Source organism: Nilaparvata lugens, chromosome 12 (genome assembly GCF_014356525.2).
Source record: "Nilaparvata lugens isolate BPH chromosome 12, ASM1435652v1, whole genome shotgun sequence".
Classification (NCBI taxonomy): domain Eukaryota; kingdom Metazoa; phylum Arthropoda; class Insecta; order Hemiptera; family Delphacidae; genus Nilaparvata; species Nilaparvata lugens.
In genome coordinates this window covers 3,236,535-3,252,564 of record NC_052515.1, presented here as the reverse complement: position 1 = coordinate 3,252,564, position 16,030 = coordinate 3,236,535, and the positions used below count along the sequence as shown (strand labels likewise).

Below are 16,030 nucleotides of genomic sequence, written 5' to 3'. Positions count from 1 at the left end.
TTCCTACAGATACCCTGAAAAGTGACCATTTGTGCACTGATTGCAGGCTGCAAAGAATCACTTTTCCGCACTAGTGCGCAAAGTGAGTACTTTGCGTACTCCAGATTTGCAGCATGACAACGCAAAATAGTTAGTAGGTTATATGGAGCACCAGTGCAGCAAAATCAAAATTAAGTTGGTAACAGTGACTGGTGTGGCTGCTATAGTGAGCAGAGGTGCAACCAAGCACAACGCGCTAATTATTAAGTAGATATTATAACCAAGGACAACGACAGCACAGTGCCACCACAGCACACACCACACAGCTGCCCCCCGCCATTCAAACACTACTACATTATTCAGGCAATTTTACCCATAATTACCCACTTTTCATATTCAATGGTAACTGTAGGAAAAATTTAATGTGAAATACGTGCGCAAAGTTCGTTTGCTGCACTCAAGAAACCATTCCGCCCTCGCCTACGGCTCGGGCAGCAAACTGTCACTTTGCGCACTAGTTGCACAAATAACTATTTCACTCGTGATGTACACAACATTTTTCCTCCACCTACATTTACAGAAACTGCAAATCAAATAATTTTAATGACTCACGTTATTTGTGACAATGTTTTATTTTAAAACATAACCTGAAATCTAAAAACTAAAAACCGGTCGTCTGGCATTGCCGATTGCGCTATCGGCAAAAATTGTAACAGTTATCAACTGGCCAACTGTCAAAAATGGCTGACTCCAGTTCACGCGTTTCAGATTTGAATTGGGGATGAAAAATATTTGTTTGCTGGTATTTTGATTAGTCTAATATATTTAAAAATATGTATACATTTTCATCATCTACCTACTAATATTAAGTATGTAATATCATACAAACATTTATTTCATGAGTGGTGGAAGAAAATGTATTTTTATTTGCACTTCATAACATTACAAGTGATGTGGGCGAAGTTGAGACAATAAGAGCCCCCCCCCTCTTCCACTTAATGATATTGTATCTATCAATGTATAAATAAATACATAAAATCCACAACTTACCCTTCTATTACCCACAAACTACTACTTCCCTACGTAGCGTAGAGAAGCATAGCATAGGTAGCTGTGGCCTTATCATAGTATATAATTATTGCACAGATTTTCAACTTGTGTCACTTTGTTTGCAGGTCATCCACTGGAATTCACCAAAGAAGCTGAAAGTGAAGAATAAGCATGTCGAGTTCTTTCGAAATCTTTATCTGACTTTTCTGGAGTATGACGGAAATCTACTCAGACGAGAACTGTTTGGGTGAGTTATAATTTTTTATTTCTAATTCTATTAAGTTTTAATTCTAAAATTGTCACAACTCTTGAAATATCAAGGTGGATGTGTTCTAGTTGAAGATCCATGAAATTCCTTATTTACCACCAATTTATTAGAGCGTTTACGAAATTGGAGTTTCGCATTGCTTATAATACACTACAATATATCTGAAGCAAGTAACCAAAGATCTAGGGATCCAGAGCTACATCCAACTGAAAAGTACAGCTCTGGACAGAAAACGATGGAAAGCTGCCTACTAATCGATTGATTGAAGCTAGAGAAGAAGAAGATAATACACTCCTGTTGCTCGTACAGTATATTGTTCAGTTCATAAACAGAATTTGGTAATAATTATTTATCAATGGTGTAATATCATAGAGAAAAGATAGCATAAGCTTATAGACTTATATAATATGCTATATTTCATTCTATAAGTCTATAAGCTTATGCTATCTTTTATCTATGGTAATATCGAAAGAACAACCTCAATGACAGAATATGCTAATGTGTTACATACTAATGATAAACTGTATTTTTATTTCTAGACTAGCTTACCCGGCGAAGTTCATACTGCCAAAAAGTCAATGTATCTCATGTCACACTTGACTTTATTTGGTGAATCATGAAATTTATTCATTTACAATCAAATCATGTCATTTACATCTCAATACGGACTTCCTATGTGCTTAAAACTACCGTTTTAATACCAGTAAACAATTTTATCACAGAGTGATGTGTTTATTACAGCTGGTAAGTTTAGATGCTAAATCATATTATCACAACATGATCTTGAATCATGATGATCTTCCCGTTCTATGTTAGCCGCTCGGCCGACAATTTCGAAAACATAGGTCTGTAAAAAGGGATTAATATATAATTATCATTAGCCCCCCTATTAAAATTTCTGGTCAGAAACCATCCCCAATATTCACACAACATATTCCCAAAGTTTCATGCCGTTCTGTCAAGTAGTTTTCGAGTCTATAGGGAACAAACAAATTAACACACAAACAGACATTTATTTTTATATAAATAGAGATAATCTAAAATAAGCTTTATACTGGAATAATAAACAAGTTTTTTTCTTACAGATGCAATAATACTCGAACAACATTGAAGGATCGTGAGCTCAGCAAGGTAAATAAAAATATAATATAAATTTAATGTTTAAATCAAAGAATGTAATTTTAATATGAACATTTGGGAGAGAAAAAATATTTCCAACAAGAAAGACCAGTTAATATTACATCAGGGGCCCGTTTCACAAAGGTACAAGTAGGTTACAAGTCTTGTTGCCAACCATGGTTTTGGAGAACAGCTGATTACTAGCGTTTCACAAAAGCAGAATTGTAAACTTGTAGTTACAATGAATTTCTACAAGTTTACAAGTGATTTGCTTGTTACGAACAAGTGTTTCACAAAGATTTTCATTGTAGCCAACAATTTTTGTCAAATTTACTTGTTCGTAACTATGAAATCTCTACCGAGGTGGAAAGCTATGTAAAGGATTTACAAGTGATCATTAAAATGATTTTAAATATTCAATAAATATTTCTAATAATCAAAAATGCCCTATATTCCTCTAAAATTGATTATTTTGGAAATATATGCATCTGGAAATCAAATTTAATAATTTCCAAAATAGTTATTAATGTGTTACCTCATAGGTTATGTGTACTATAGTATATATACACAGTATATATAGTATACATTATATATAGTACATCTACTATATATATACAGAGTACATAGTGTGTAGGTTACAAATTCAGCAATAAATGAAGTAGACTGTACAAAAAACATTATATTGCTTTCAAATATTTTCAAAGTACAAGTAACCTTTATAAAGGATGAAAAAAGGAAATCATCATGAAAATAGGTTATGTTTACTATTGAAGTACTTGTAGACTTGTAAAATTGTAAACTTGTAGATCATGAATTTTTGTGAAACGTGAGTACTTGTAAACTTGTAACTACAAGTACTTGTTCGTAACCATGGTTGGTAACAATACTTGTACCTTTGTGAAATAGGCCCCTGATATACCGGTATCAGCTATCCTCTATAGAAGGCAGTGGAAAAACAGAGAATCGGCAATGTTGCTCTCCTATCTTTCTTCTCTGCCTTTATAACTTTGACCTCACTATAATAATGATGATAATTGCTTCTTTGTCATCACCTAAATTTGGAAGAAAATTGAACACAAGGATTGCCTTAGTATGTCATCTACATTAGTGTCATTAAGTGTCGTTTTCACAGTGACAGTTTCAACTAAATTTCATTTTAAACTGGATTAAATGTGTATCAAGTCTAGTTTGTTATGTGTTCCATTTTAAGTTTAAGCCACCAACTTATTAAATCGAGTTTAAGCTTTGACTGTGCAAACGGTCCTAATTGTAACATGAATGAATAAATAAATGAATTCTGTGTTGTGTTGAATTTAGTTGAACGAAGAAGACCCGTGCTACGACTTCCGACGGGCGCGAGTGAACACCTTCAGAACGCACCTCTATTTTCTGGAGTACGAGGTGGAACCCTCACAGGACGGCAATGACGTCACTCTAGTCGCTCAACTCTCTATGGATCGGCTGCAGATGGTCGAAATGTTATCCAAGCATTGGGAAGGTTAGTATTTATTGACCGAGCGAAGTGAGGTCTAAGATTCAAGTCGACGGTTTGGCATTTCTCTTAATGTTTAAATGTTTGAATGTTTAAATGCTTATATGTTTATATGTTGTGCATTTACGGCGAAACGCGGTAATAGATTTTCATGAAATTTGACAGGTATGTTCCTTTTTTAATTGCGCGTCGACGTATATACAAGGTTTTTGGAAATTTTGCATTTCAAGGATAATATAAAAGGAAAAAGGAGCCTCCTTCATACGCCAATATTAGAGTAAAAATCAGACTATAGAATTATTCATCACAAATCAGCTGACAAGTGATTACACAGAATCTGATGTGTGGAGAAGCCAGTCTATTGCTGTATTTCCATAAGGTCTATAGTTTCAATCAGGTACTTGTGGATGAGAAAACTGTGTGAGGTCTACTGTTCACAGAACTACTAGTTATTTTACAAAGGCGACTTTCTAGAAGTATTTTAAGCCTAGGTGATGATGATGGGATGAATGATAATACAATGAAGGCAGAGTTATGAATGAATAAAAATGATAGGTTATGCTATCCACTTGAATTGATTTGAGTACACTTTTCAGTCCAGAAATATATAAACTAAAAATTTAGAATTTAATTTGATTAAAATTCAAATATAATAGAATCATTACATTTAATAAACTCTCAGAACTTGAAAATATTTAGTTATTAAGAAAAATTTTGAACCAGAAATATACAGGATGCATCTAGAATAGACCGAACAACCGTAGAGAAAAGTTAGCATAAGAAGATATCCCATGGTATTGGTCGATTATGTTCCAAATTTCACTGTTAACTAAAGCCGATTACTGGCGACTACGTTTTTAGAATTAATATTCAACGTTTGGAAGTGCATCAAATTTTGGTGTTGTGTATCAAGTTGAGATGATAATGTATCATGCATGGTGATAGTGTATCATTTTTTGGTGATACTGTATCATGTGTGGTGATACTGTATCATGTGTGGTGATACCATAGAGAAAAGATAGCATAAGAAGATATCCCATGGTATAGATCAATTATATTCCAAATTTCACTGTTAACTCAAGCTGATTACTGTCTCTTCACTATGGTGATACCATAGCGAAAAGATAACATACGAAGATATCTCATGGTGCAGAGAATAGATCACTTTTATCACAAATTTCACTGTGAACTCAAGCTGATAACTGTCTATTATTGTAGTAATTGAGTCATACTACATGCTGTAATGGAACGTAACACAAAAAGAATTACAAGGAAAATCAGAAATAGTATTGTATACTTTACTTGTCAAGTATACTTCAGAGATACTTGTTAACTCTGTCTTTTCTGCCTTCTCAGCCTCTGCCACTAATTTGTCAGCTTGCAAAATAATATTGTAGTAATTGAGTATTACCATAGAGAAACAATAGCGTAAGTTGATATCCCATAGTATAGGGCGTTTATGTCGCAACTTTTACTGTTACCTCAAGCCGATTACTGTCGATTGTTGTCGATTTTTACTGTTTTGACCGGGTAAGAGTGTATAAAAGGCACAATATGAGAGACTACCAGCGTCATAAAGCTTCACGGGAAAGAACTACGTGGAATATAGGCTTGAGATAACAGTGAAAGTTGCGACATAAACGCCCTATACCATGGGATATGTTTCAGATCATTGCCGCTCTGTGTGCTTTACATCATTAAAAGTAGTAATCCTATAATAATAATATCATAGAGAAACAATAGCGTAAGTAGATATCCCATGGTATAGGGCGTTTATGTCGCAACTTTTACTGTTACCTCAAGCCGATTACTGTCGATTGTTGTCGATTTTTACTGTTTTGACCGGGTAAGAGTGTATAAAAGGCACAATATGAGAGACTACCAGCGTCATAAAGCTTCACGGGAAAGAACTACGTGGAATATAGGCTTGAGATAACAGTGAAAGTTGCGACATAAACGCCCTATACCATGGGATATGTTTCAGATCATTGCCGCTCTGTGTGCTTTACATCATTAAAAGTAGTAATCCTATAATAATAATATCATAGAGAAACAATAGCGTAAGTAGATATCCCATGGTATAGGGCGTTTATGTCGCAACTTTTACTGTTATCTCAAGCCGATTACTGTCGATTAGTGTCAATTTTTACTGTTTTGACCGGGTAAGAGTGTTTGAACGGCACAATATGAGATACATAAAGCTTCACAGGAAAGAACTACGTGGACTATCAGCTTGAGATAACAGTAAAAGTTGCAACATAAACGCCCTATACCATGGGATATCTACTTATGCTATTGTTTCTCTATGGTAATACTGAATACTATATTGGAACGTTACTCGGGAAAAGTTACAAGGAAAATCCAGCTAAAACTTTTGAGTTAGGTACTTGAGTGTATCAAGGTATCATTTGCTTGAAAACCCGAGATACTTGTTGAGAGTGTATTATTATCTCAAAATACAAACTACAACTCATGAAGATACATCGTGCTCATTTCAAGATTTAAAATTTTCAACAGGATATTTAATATTCTGTTAAGAGTGTATAACTTTTTAAGAATGTATCAAAGTAATAATACATAGAGAAAAGATAGCATAAGAAGATATCTCATGGTTTAGGTCTTTTATATTCCAATTTTTTTTAACTCGAGCCGATTACTGTCGACTACTGTCTATTACTACTGTTTTGTTAGGGTGATAGTGTAAGTGCGGCACAATATGAGAGACTACCAGCCTCACATAGCTTCATGAAAAATAACTACTCTAGGACTATCGGCTTTGGTTAACAGTGAAATTCGGATCATGAGTGATCTATACCTTTGGATATCTTCTTATGCTACATTTTCTATTTTCTCTATGGTATCACCACACATGATACAGTATCACTATTGTATGATACAGTACCATGATACAGTTCCATCTCAACTTGATACACAACACCAAAATTTGATACAACACTTCCAAACTTTGAATATTAATTATCTACCATGGGATATCTTCTTATGCTTTACTTTCTCTATGGATCAACTTAGTGAGTGGTCTTCATACATTGGAATGATGAAGAAAACTCTTGTAAACAGGGGTCCTAAAATGAATGCTTTGTTACCGAGATAATTGCGGAAGATTTCACATTTTTCTTTTAATTTTATTAATTTGTGGCAGCCTCATGATGATACTCTTGTGAAATCAGCTGAGAAATCGAATGAAAAACGTAGGAGTATTTAACTTCAATGATTGTTGTGATTTTCACTGAAACGTTGTTATGATTTTCATTGTTTACAACATCATTTATTTATTATTTTACAAAGTCGAATTTCTAGAAGTATTTTAAGGATTGTATTATCATTCAATGAAGGTAGAGTTATGAATGAATAAAAATTATAGAATCATAGTTCACTATACACTATATAACATGAGTGAGCTAACATTCAGTATAAATCATTCTAACCACGCATATGATTTGTGTATTATAAAATGTATAGATAAATGAATAAGTAATAAATTACAGTTATTAGTTAAAATGAAATTGTGATTTTCATTTCAGGTCCGATAAGCCTCACACTATACATGTCTGACGCTGAGGCGCAACAATTTCTCAGCTATGCTCTGAGCTCAGAACTGTTGAGAAACCGGAAAAATATTGGGTATCATGTCGTCTACAAAGAAGGTGTAAGTAGGCCACTAACTTACCTAAACTTGTTAGTTACTTGAGTGTATCAAGGTATCATTTGCTTGAAAACCCGAGATACTTGTTGAGAGTGTATTATTATCTCAAAATACAAACTACAACTCATGAAGATACATCGTGCTCATTTCAAGATTTAAAATTTTCAACAGGATATTTAATATTCTGTTAAGAGTGTATAACTTTTTAAGAATGTATCAAAGTAATAATACATAGAGAAAAGATAGCATAAGAAGATATCTCATGGTTTAGGTCTTTTATATTCCAATTTTTTTTAACTCGAGCCGATTACTGTCGACTACTGTCTATTACTACTGTTTTGTTAGGGTGATAGTGTAAGTGCGGCACAATATGAGAGACTACCAGCCTCACATAGCTTCATGAAAAATAACTACTCTAGGACTATCGGCTTTGGTTAACAGTGAAATTCGGATCATGAGTGATCTATACCTTTGGATATCTTCTTATGCTACATTTTCTATTTTCTCTATGGTATCACCACACATGATACAGTATCACTATTGTATGATACAGTACCATGATACAGTTCCATCTCAACTTGATACACAACACCAAAATTTGATACAACACTTCCAAACTTTGAATATTAATTATCTACCATGGGATATCTTCTTATGCTTTACTTTCTCTATGGATCAACTTAGTGAGTGGTCTTCATACATTGGAATGATGAAGAAAACTCTTGTAAACAGGGGTCCTAAAATGAATGCTTTGTTACCGAGATAATTGCGGAAGATTTCACATTTTTCTTTTAATTTTATTAATTTGTGGCAGCCTCATGATGATACTCTTGTGAAATCAGCTGAGAAATCGAATGAAAAACGTAGGAGTATTTAACTTCAATGATTGTTGTGATTTTCACTGAAACGTTGTTATGATTTTCATTGTTTACAACATCATTTATTTATTATTTTACAAAGTCGAATTTCTAGAAGTATTTTAAGGATTGTATTATCATTCAATGAAGGTAGAGTTATGAATGAATAAAAATTATAGAATCATAGTTCACTATACACTATATAACATGAGTGAGCTAACATTCAGTATAAATCATTCTAACCACGCATATGATTTGTGTATTATAAAATGTATAGATAAATGAATAAGTAATAAATTACAGTTATTAGTTAAAATGAAATTGTGATTTTCATTTCAGGTCCGATAAGCCTCACACTATACATGTCTGACGCTGAGGCGCAACAATTTCTCAGCTATGCTCTGAGCTCAGAACTGTTGAGAAACCGGAAAAATATTGGGTATCATGTCGTCTACAAAGAAGGTGTAAGTAGGCCACTAACTTACCTAAACTTGTTAGTTACTTGAGTAACTCCATATCAGTATCTCAACTCTTCCCATCTAATTTCCGTTGAATAATTATTGTTCTATAGTTCAAGCAAAGCTTAGATTGCAACATTGCTTATTCATATTTCAATTCTCAAATCTGTATATGTTACTCTTATCAATCTTTTTCTGTTTATGAAATTTCATCAATGAACAATGTAATAGATAATATTTAATTTCATAATTATAATACAAACTATCTTATACTCACCTTCTTGTTAACAAAGCCGGACATTCTATTACCTATATAATATTATGAATAGACTATTGGCTACCCACTGTAACAAGAACCAACCCCCTACACTCAGACGAATAGTCTTGTAGGGGTATTCCAGTAAAACATGCTCTGTAAACATGCTTTCATGGATTACATTCCTGTTAGGCTCAACTCACACTTACGCGACTCAGGTCGAGAGGAGACTCGACTCTAGTCGGAGTGATCCGTGGTCTAGTGGATAGAGAGCTTGCGTAGCAGCATAGAGATCCCGGGTTCGAACCCACTCACAACCAAAAGTTTTTTAACCAGATCACTCCCGTGTTATCGGATGGGCACGTTAAACTGTCGGTCCCGGCTGAAGTATGACAGTCGTAAGGCCCATTGACGGCTCAAATTATATATTCAGGCGGTGGGACCTTCCCGCAAGGGACTCTCCACCAACATAGCCATACGAATTTACTTTTTCTAGTCGAGAGCATGTGTTTCCAAATGGTGACACTCAGACCAGTCGATTCTAGTCTCCGCGACGTCACCATTTGAAAACACATGCTCTCGACTATAATCGAGTCTCTTCTCGACCTGAGTCGCGTTAAGTGTGAGTTGAGCCTTTGATTTCACAAAGCAAGAAAGCCTGTGAGATAATTGTTTCTGAAAGAGAGTGTAAAAGAGAGCGTTGGTCATTTGTATAGAATAAGCATTAAAACGGCAACAGTGTGATCCTATTTTTGTATTGAAATAATATTGGTCATAAAACCCTGTGCTGTAAACTAAGGTTTGCACTGATTATACCATTGGCAGTTCAGGAATTAGTATTGTTCTGCTTAAAAATGCAAAGTGTATAGGTAATGAATTAACAATTTTTTAGTTGAATTCTTTGGTCGAATTCACAGGTATCCTGAATATATTTCTACCAGTTTCAAGTAAAACTTCAGGATCATATAACGTTTTGGGTGAATTATCAAATGAGATCGTAGATTTGTTTAATTCTAAAATTGGCAAAAAGTTATGAATACTATAGTGATAATTACTTCTTTCTTAAAAATACCGTACTTTATTTGCTTGTCTTAATGAATTATATCAAAGCTTTTCTGTGTAGATGAACTGAACAAGATGTAAGCTCTTGTTAGCTTTGACTATCTAATAGATGGTATCCATCCAAGGAGATGGTACCTCTCTATGGAAACTCTAGAGATTTAATAATCCATTCAATACATCCAATTTGTATCAGTACATCGTACATCATACAGTACATTCGAACCAATACATCAAGTTTGTGTCAGAAATCGGAAATCACTGATACTTTGAAGAGGACTTTTAGTTTTTTAAAGCAAATTCCTTAATAATTGTTGCGTTTCCCTGCGTTGGTAAACCATTCCTTGATTGTCTGTGGCTGTTTTGCTATTCTCCTGCATTGGTGAACTTTTTGACTGTCATTTGGTTTATTTTCAGAGCTTTTATCCGATAAATTTCTTGAGGAACGTGGCCCTGCAACAAGTGAACACACCCTACGTCTTCCTCACTGATATCGACTTTTTGCCAATGTTTGATCTCTATTCCTACCTCAAAAAATCTATACAGCTGCTCGACCTGGAGTCCTCGAAAAAGGTGAGTCAACCTTATATGGTTAACTTGAAATGATATTTAGTTTTAAAGTGAGAATAGTTTTATCAAAGCACAACTAGATTCAACTTATTAGAGTCCTTCTGAAGTGTAAATTAAATAAAATAATATTGATTTTAAATTGTGAGGCAGTATGGTTTAACTCATTTGAATACATTACTTTCAATACTCCTGAATTTGAGACTCACTGGAATTGTGAGTCAATTAATATTATTTTATTTACACTTGAAAATAGCTCTGAGTTGAAACTTCTTTTGATTTGATAAAATAAAAAGGGTACTTGATAAATTTTACTGTGTTTTAATAATCTTAGTAGACCTATAGATAGAAGTTAGTATTCCTCAGGGACAAGTCATACGAAGCGTTTTTTCAGGCGTTCTCAGACGAGTCGACAGGGCAGGAAGCTCTCCTATTGGCTGATTATTAGCTGATTCCCGAACGCGAACCCAATCAGCCAATCAGAGAGGTTCTTGCCCTGCCGACTCTTCTGAAAACGCCTGAAAAACGCTCGTGTGTCTTCGCCCTTATTCCTTGTATTTAGATTGTAATTACAATACTTGACTGAGTATCGAAATTTAATTTTGTTCAGAAGAGGAAGTAGAGGATAATTTGAAATGAAATAGATAATTTCAAAATAAATAAATTGTCGTTTGATGGATTGCTCCAACTGTCTGCAGTTCCCCTGTCTGCTTGTCAGATTTAATAATAAATATCGGGGCACCGAGCTTCGCTCGATATTTTTATTTATTGATAAACAAGGGGTATTCACAATGTAGTTTTAGCCAGCTAAAGTGCTATTTGATAAATCTGGATTGTGAACGCCCCATCTAAAACCATCTGCTATATGCTAACTGCAGTAGTGATGCAACCCAAGCGGATAATTTGTGTAACTCAAAGCTAGTTTGAAAAAGTAAGATTATAAACATATGGCTGCCGTTTTAACAGAGTTAGCGGACTCAAACCTGCGCTATCTGCTATCTCGTCTGTTAATTCTTTTCTAACGTACCACTATAGCATTGAGTTTACACAGTCTTAGCAAATAGCTGGAGATAGCGAATAGCTCGACTTAGCCAGCTAACTCCAACATTGTGAATACCCCTACAGAACACAATTCTCTAAAATGATTTTGTTTATATTTCACAGCTGGCAATAAGTCATTTTATGAATTCGGGGTTGCGATATTTTGATTTTTCACATACTCATACACTCACTCACTTTTTTACTATCCGCAGACGACGAAGGTCTCAGCTGTTTCAGCCAAGATAGAATTATCCTTTTAATGTCGTTCAGCGAGTTTTCCCAAGGATGAGACCTAGTGCAATCGAATTTTTATATCATAAACCTACTATGTTCCAAATTTCGTGAAAATTGTTAGAGCCGTTTTCGAGATCCGTTGAACATAAATAACCAGATATAAAAATACAGAAATTGCTCGCTCAATATAATAGATTGAATTTTGCAGGTGTTGGTAGTTCCCGCATTCGAAACGCAGCGCTACCGCACATCGTTCCCGCACAGCAAGGCGGAACTGCTGCGAATGCTGGATATGGGGACACTGTTCACTTTCCGCTACCATGTATGGACCAAGGGGCATGCCCCCACCAACTATGCCAAGTGGCGGTCGGCAACCACGCCTTATCGGGTAAGGACATATATGAAACATATAGTGAGGTCCACGTTATAATGGCAGTTTTTGATTAACATTGGTGTTGCTATCCTTGTCTATCATTCCACAAAGCAGAAAGCGCTATCATTTTCTAGCTCTGCAACGTTGCCAGATCGTATTCCAACAATGTTGAAACATAATTAACTAGTCAAATATTTAATCTCAATCATGAACATTATGCAGGACACACTTGTCCTGTCGTTAGTGGCCAGCCTCAACAGTAAAATGGTTTAATATATATTTTTTTAAATTTTGTCAATTGACAAAGCCTATTGCAATTTTTTGTTCAATGGCAAAGAAAGTATTCTTATTCTTAAATGAGCTGCTATTTTTATTTGTGTGTTTGGTCACTTTCAATTTGTTGAATGTTCTATGGGAACCAGATCACAAACAATACATAGTGATTAGATTTGATGAGGATTTGAATTGATTGAATTTGTTATGATTGCTTTAGGTGCTATGGGAACCGGACTACGAGCCCTACATAGTAGTGCGGAAAGACATTCCCGAATACGACACGCGATTCGTGGGCTTCGGCTGGAACAAAGTGTCGCAGGTGATGGAGCTGGAGGCACAGGGATACGACTTTGTCGTGCTGCCCAATGCCTTCATAATCCACATGCCGCATGCGCCCAGCTTCGATATTGCCAAGTTTCGCAGCTCCAACCAGTACCGCAAGTACGTATACCAACCATCAAAGACATCAACACTATTCAAAAGTTCAAATTCAGATTTATTCGTTCTTCTAGTACAAATCTATATATTCCAACATTATTGATTGTTAACTTGATATAAATTGAGTTGGAACAAGTTATGTTCAAGTTATAACAGTAGACCTCACACAGATATAAACCACAGCCTCCTCTAATTTATTTATTTATTTATTTATTTATACGTGGATACAATAACAAATCATATAAATATGATTGGGAAGGAACAACAGGCTTGGCTCAAAACTATTCCATTCCCAAATTTTGATTACATGTCCAAAAAATAGGTTATGTTTCTTCTGTAAGAAGTTCAAGCTCAACTTTCGTCCAAAAATAAATATGAGATGCAAATTTCAAATTTAGAAAAATTAAAACACCAAATTATAGTTAAATATTACACTTAATTATCACTGCACATTGTATTAAGTTATTTTATGAATTTTGAAGCCAAAAATACACACAAAATACTGTGCATCAGAGTGAATTCTTTTCTGTCCTGTCGTGTCGGCGAGATATCGGTGTGAAAACGGTTAATGGCTGTTTGCTTGGTGTATCGACAATGCTAATCATCTCTTGTGAACTATAGTGAGGTCCACGTTATAATGGCAGTGGAGAAAGATAGGAGAACAACGTTGCCGGCCCTCTTTCTTGTCAATGCCTTCTATAGACGGTAGCTGATACAGTTTTATTGAGAAATATTAACTGTTACATCCCTGTTTGAAAATAATCAATTATATTTTATTGAGCAAGAAATTATTTTTTCAATAATTTAATAATGAATTTTCATAATTAAGGTGAAATGTTTTGTTAATTAATTATTAAATCTTCATTGTTGAAAGACGATCTGGCAACAGAGCAAAGCGAGAAAGAGATAGCGCTCTCCGCTTTATTGAATCATAGACAAGGATAGCAATACCATTCCTAATCAAACACTGGCCATTATATCGTGGACCTCACTGTAACTGCAAATACGTATACCATCAAGATTATTCAAAAACATCAACACTATTTAAAAATGCAAATTTAAATTCATTCGTTCTTCTAGTACAAATCTATACATATTCATTTCAACATTATTGACTGTTAACTAAAGATAAAAATTGAGTTGGGACAAGTTTTTTCACCTAATCAGTATCGCAAGAGGGTTTTGTGACAAGTGAGTAGCTCAGTGAACAGTAGACCTCACGCAGTTTTCAACCACAGTCTTCTCTAATACTGTTCATCAGAGTGAATTGTGTCCTGTCCTGTCGTGTCGGCGAGATATCGGTGTGAAAACGGCTAATGGAAGTTTGGGTTGGTGTATTGACATTTGAGTTATGGTGTGTGTCTATGGGGTAATTCCGTCCATGCTAAAACAGTGTTCTTATGGCAAAAATAGGCTCTTAGAGCTATCCTAGGACTAACACAGCGAGATTCATGCAGGCCACATTTCCCTAATTTGGGTATACTAAATTACTAACCCTTCCATCTCTCTTCATTTATTCCAATTTAATTCACGTCAAGAAAAACTCAGAAAAATTTTCCATTCATGAAGATTACCATGCATATAATACCAGGAACAGTAAGAACATTGTAGCACCACAAATAAGACTCACTAAAACTATGAGAAGCCATACTTTCCAACAGTGCATATTGTATAATAAACTGCCTCAAACAACCAGGAATCTGCCTCCAAACAAATTTAAGAAAATTGTATACAGTTATCTGAAAAATAATGCCTTTAACTCACTTGAGGAATACCTGAATACCTGAATTGAATGTATTTTATGTAATGTAGATATGCTTTATCTGTTCAATTTGTATCGATTTTCTGTTCAATTGTGTGTAGACTACTTTTTAAAAGTATGTATTATGACTTGCCTAATGCTATAATTGTAGCCTGATGGTTAATAAAACGAATCTTGAATCTTGACAATGCTAATCAACTGTTGTAAAAAAATTACAATCATCAAAATCTAATTCCCTTCAAGACATACTGGCAACTAGTCAGCCCAAGTTTAAAGATAGATAGATGACTTTTATTTTCACTTTATACCATTACATAAAGTGATGTGGGCGAAGTTGAGACAATAAGGGCCCCCTTTTCCACTCAACCCACAGAGAAAGTAGAGAAAGGACGAGGTTCTAATATGTTTACCATAGTTGTTCGAACTAACTGCCCGCACAAGTTGTTCTTTACCGGTAGTCCCATATTGAAATCTATAATATTTATTTGTAATCACTTTTATGGCAAATAAATTATATTGAATTTGTTTGATAAGTCAATATCTCTATCATTAGACTATATTTCTCTGTTGCAGGTGCTTGAAAATTTTGAAGAACGAATTTGTGAAAGATCTGAGTCGACGCTATTCCAGAGAATTTGAAACAGAGGATAGTCGATGATAATTTTAGCAAGAATTCTTGTAGCTAAGTCAATTTGTGTGATTTTACCAGTTAGATAATGTTATTTTTCCAACTTAATTTATTCACAACACACAGAAAATAGTAGTTTCAACTACTTTTTTGTGCTATTTATTTTGTGATTACACTAGGCCATTTTTTCTGAAAGTCAATTCATGCAATTTTACCATTCAATTAGTATTATTTTTTCAACTTTTTCTATAAAACACAAAAAATAGTGTAGATATTTATTGTCAACTACTTGTAAACTTTGTTGTACTATTTATTTTGTGATTACACTAGACCATTTATGATGTGTTTAATGTAGTAATAGTTTAGTAGAAATGTTAGAGCTGGTGCAATTTATGTGTTCATTGATGTAATAATATTAATAAATGTTGATAACAAATGTGTTTTATAACTAATTTGAGTTTTATTAATTGTTTCATGTTGTAGCCTTACCCAAAAATGTGTCTTCGAAT

The 16,030-nt window shown here is 34.5% G+C and overlaps 1 protein-coding gene across 1 annotated transcript in view; it reads left to right on the top strand.

Annotated features, from left to right (window-relative positions):
* Nucleotides 1-15,973, top strand: part of LOC111055567 (LARGE xylosyl- and glucuronyltransferase 2) — a 31,640-nt gene extending 15,667 nt beyond the window's left edge. Inside the window, exons 8-15 of the mRNA XM_039439422.1 lie at nt 1,155-1,276; nt 2,383-2,428; nt 3,734-3,914; nt 7,451-7,575; nt 10,620-10,775; nt 12,253-12,432; nt 12,911-13,134; nt 15,467-15,973. Coding sequence (XP_039295356.1) covers nt 1,155-1,276; nt 2,383-2,428; nt 3,734-3,914; nt 7,451-7,575; nt 10,620-10,775; nt 12,253-12,432; nt 12,911-13,134; nt 15,467-15,551 — 1,119 coding nt within the window. The 3' untranslated portion in view covers nt 15,552-15,973. The remainder of the gene's footprint in view (nt 1-1,154; nt 1,277-2,382; nt 2,429-3,733; nt 3,915-7,450; nt 7,576-10,619; nt 10,776-12,252; nt 12,433-12,910; nt 13,135-15,466) is intronic.
* Nucleotides 15,974-16,030: the final 57 nt, after the last annotated feature.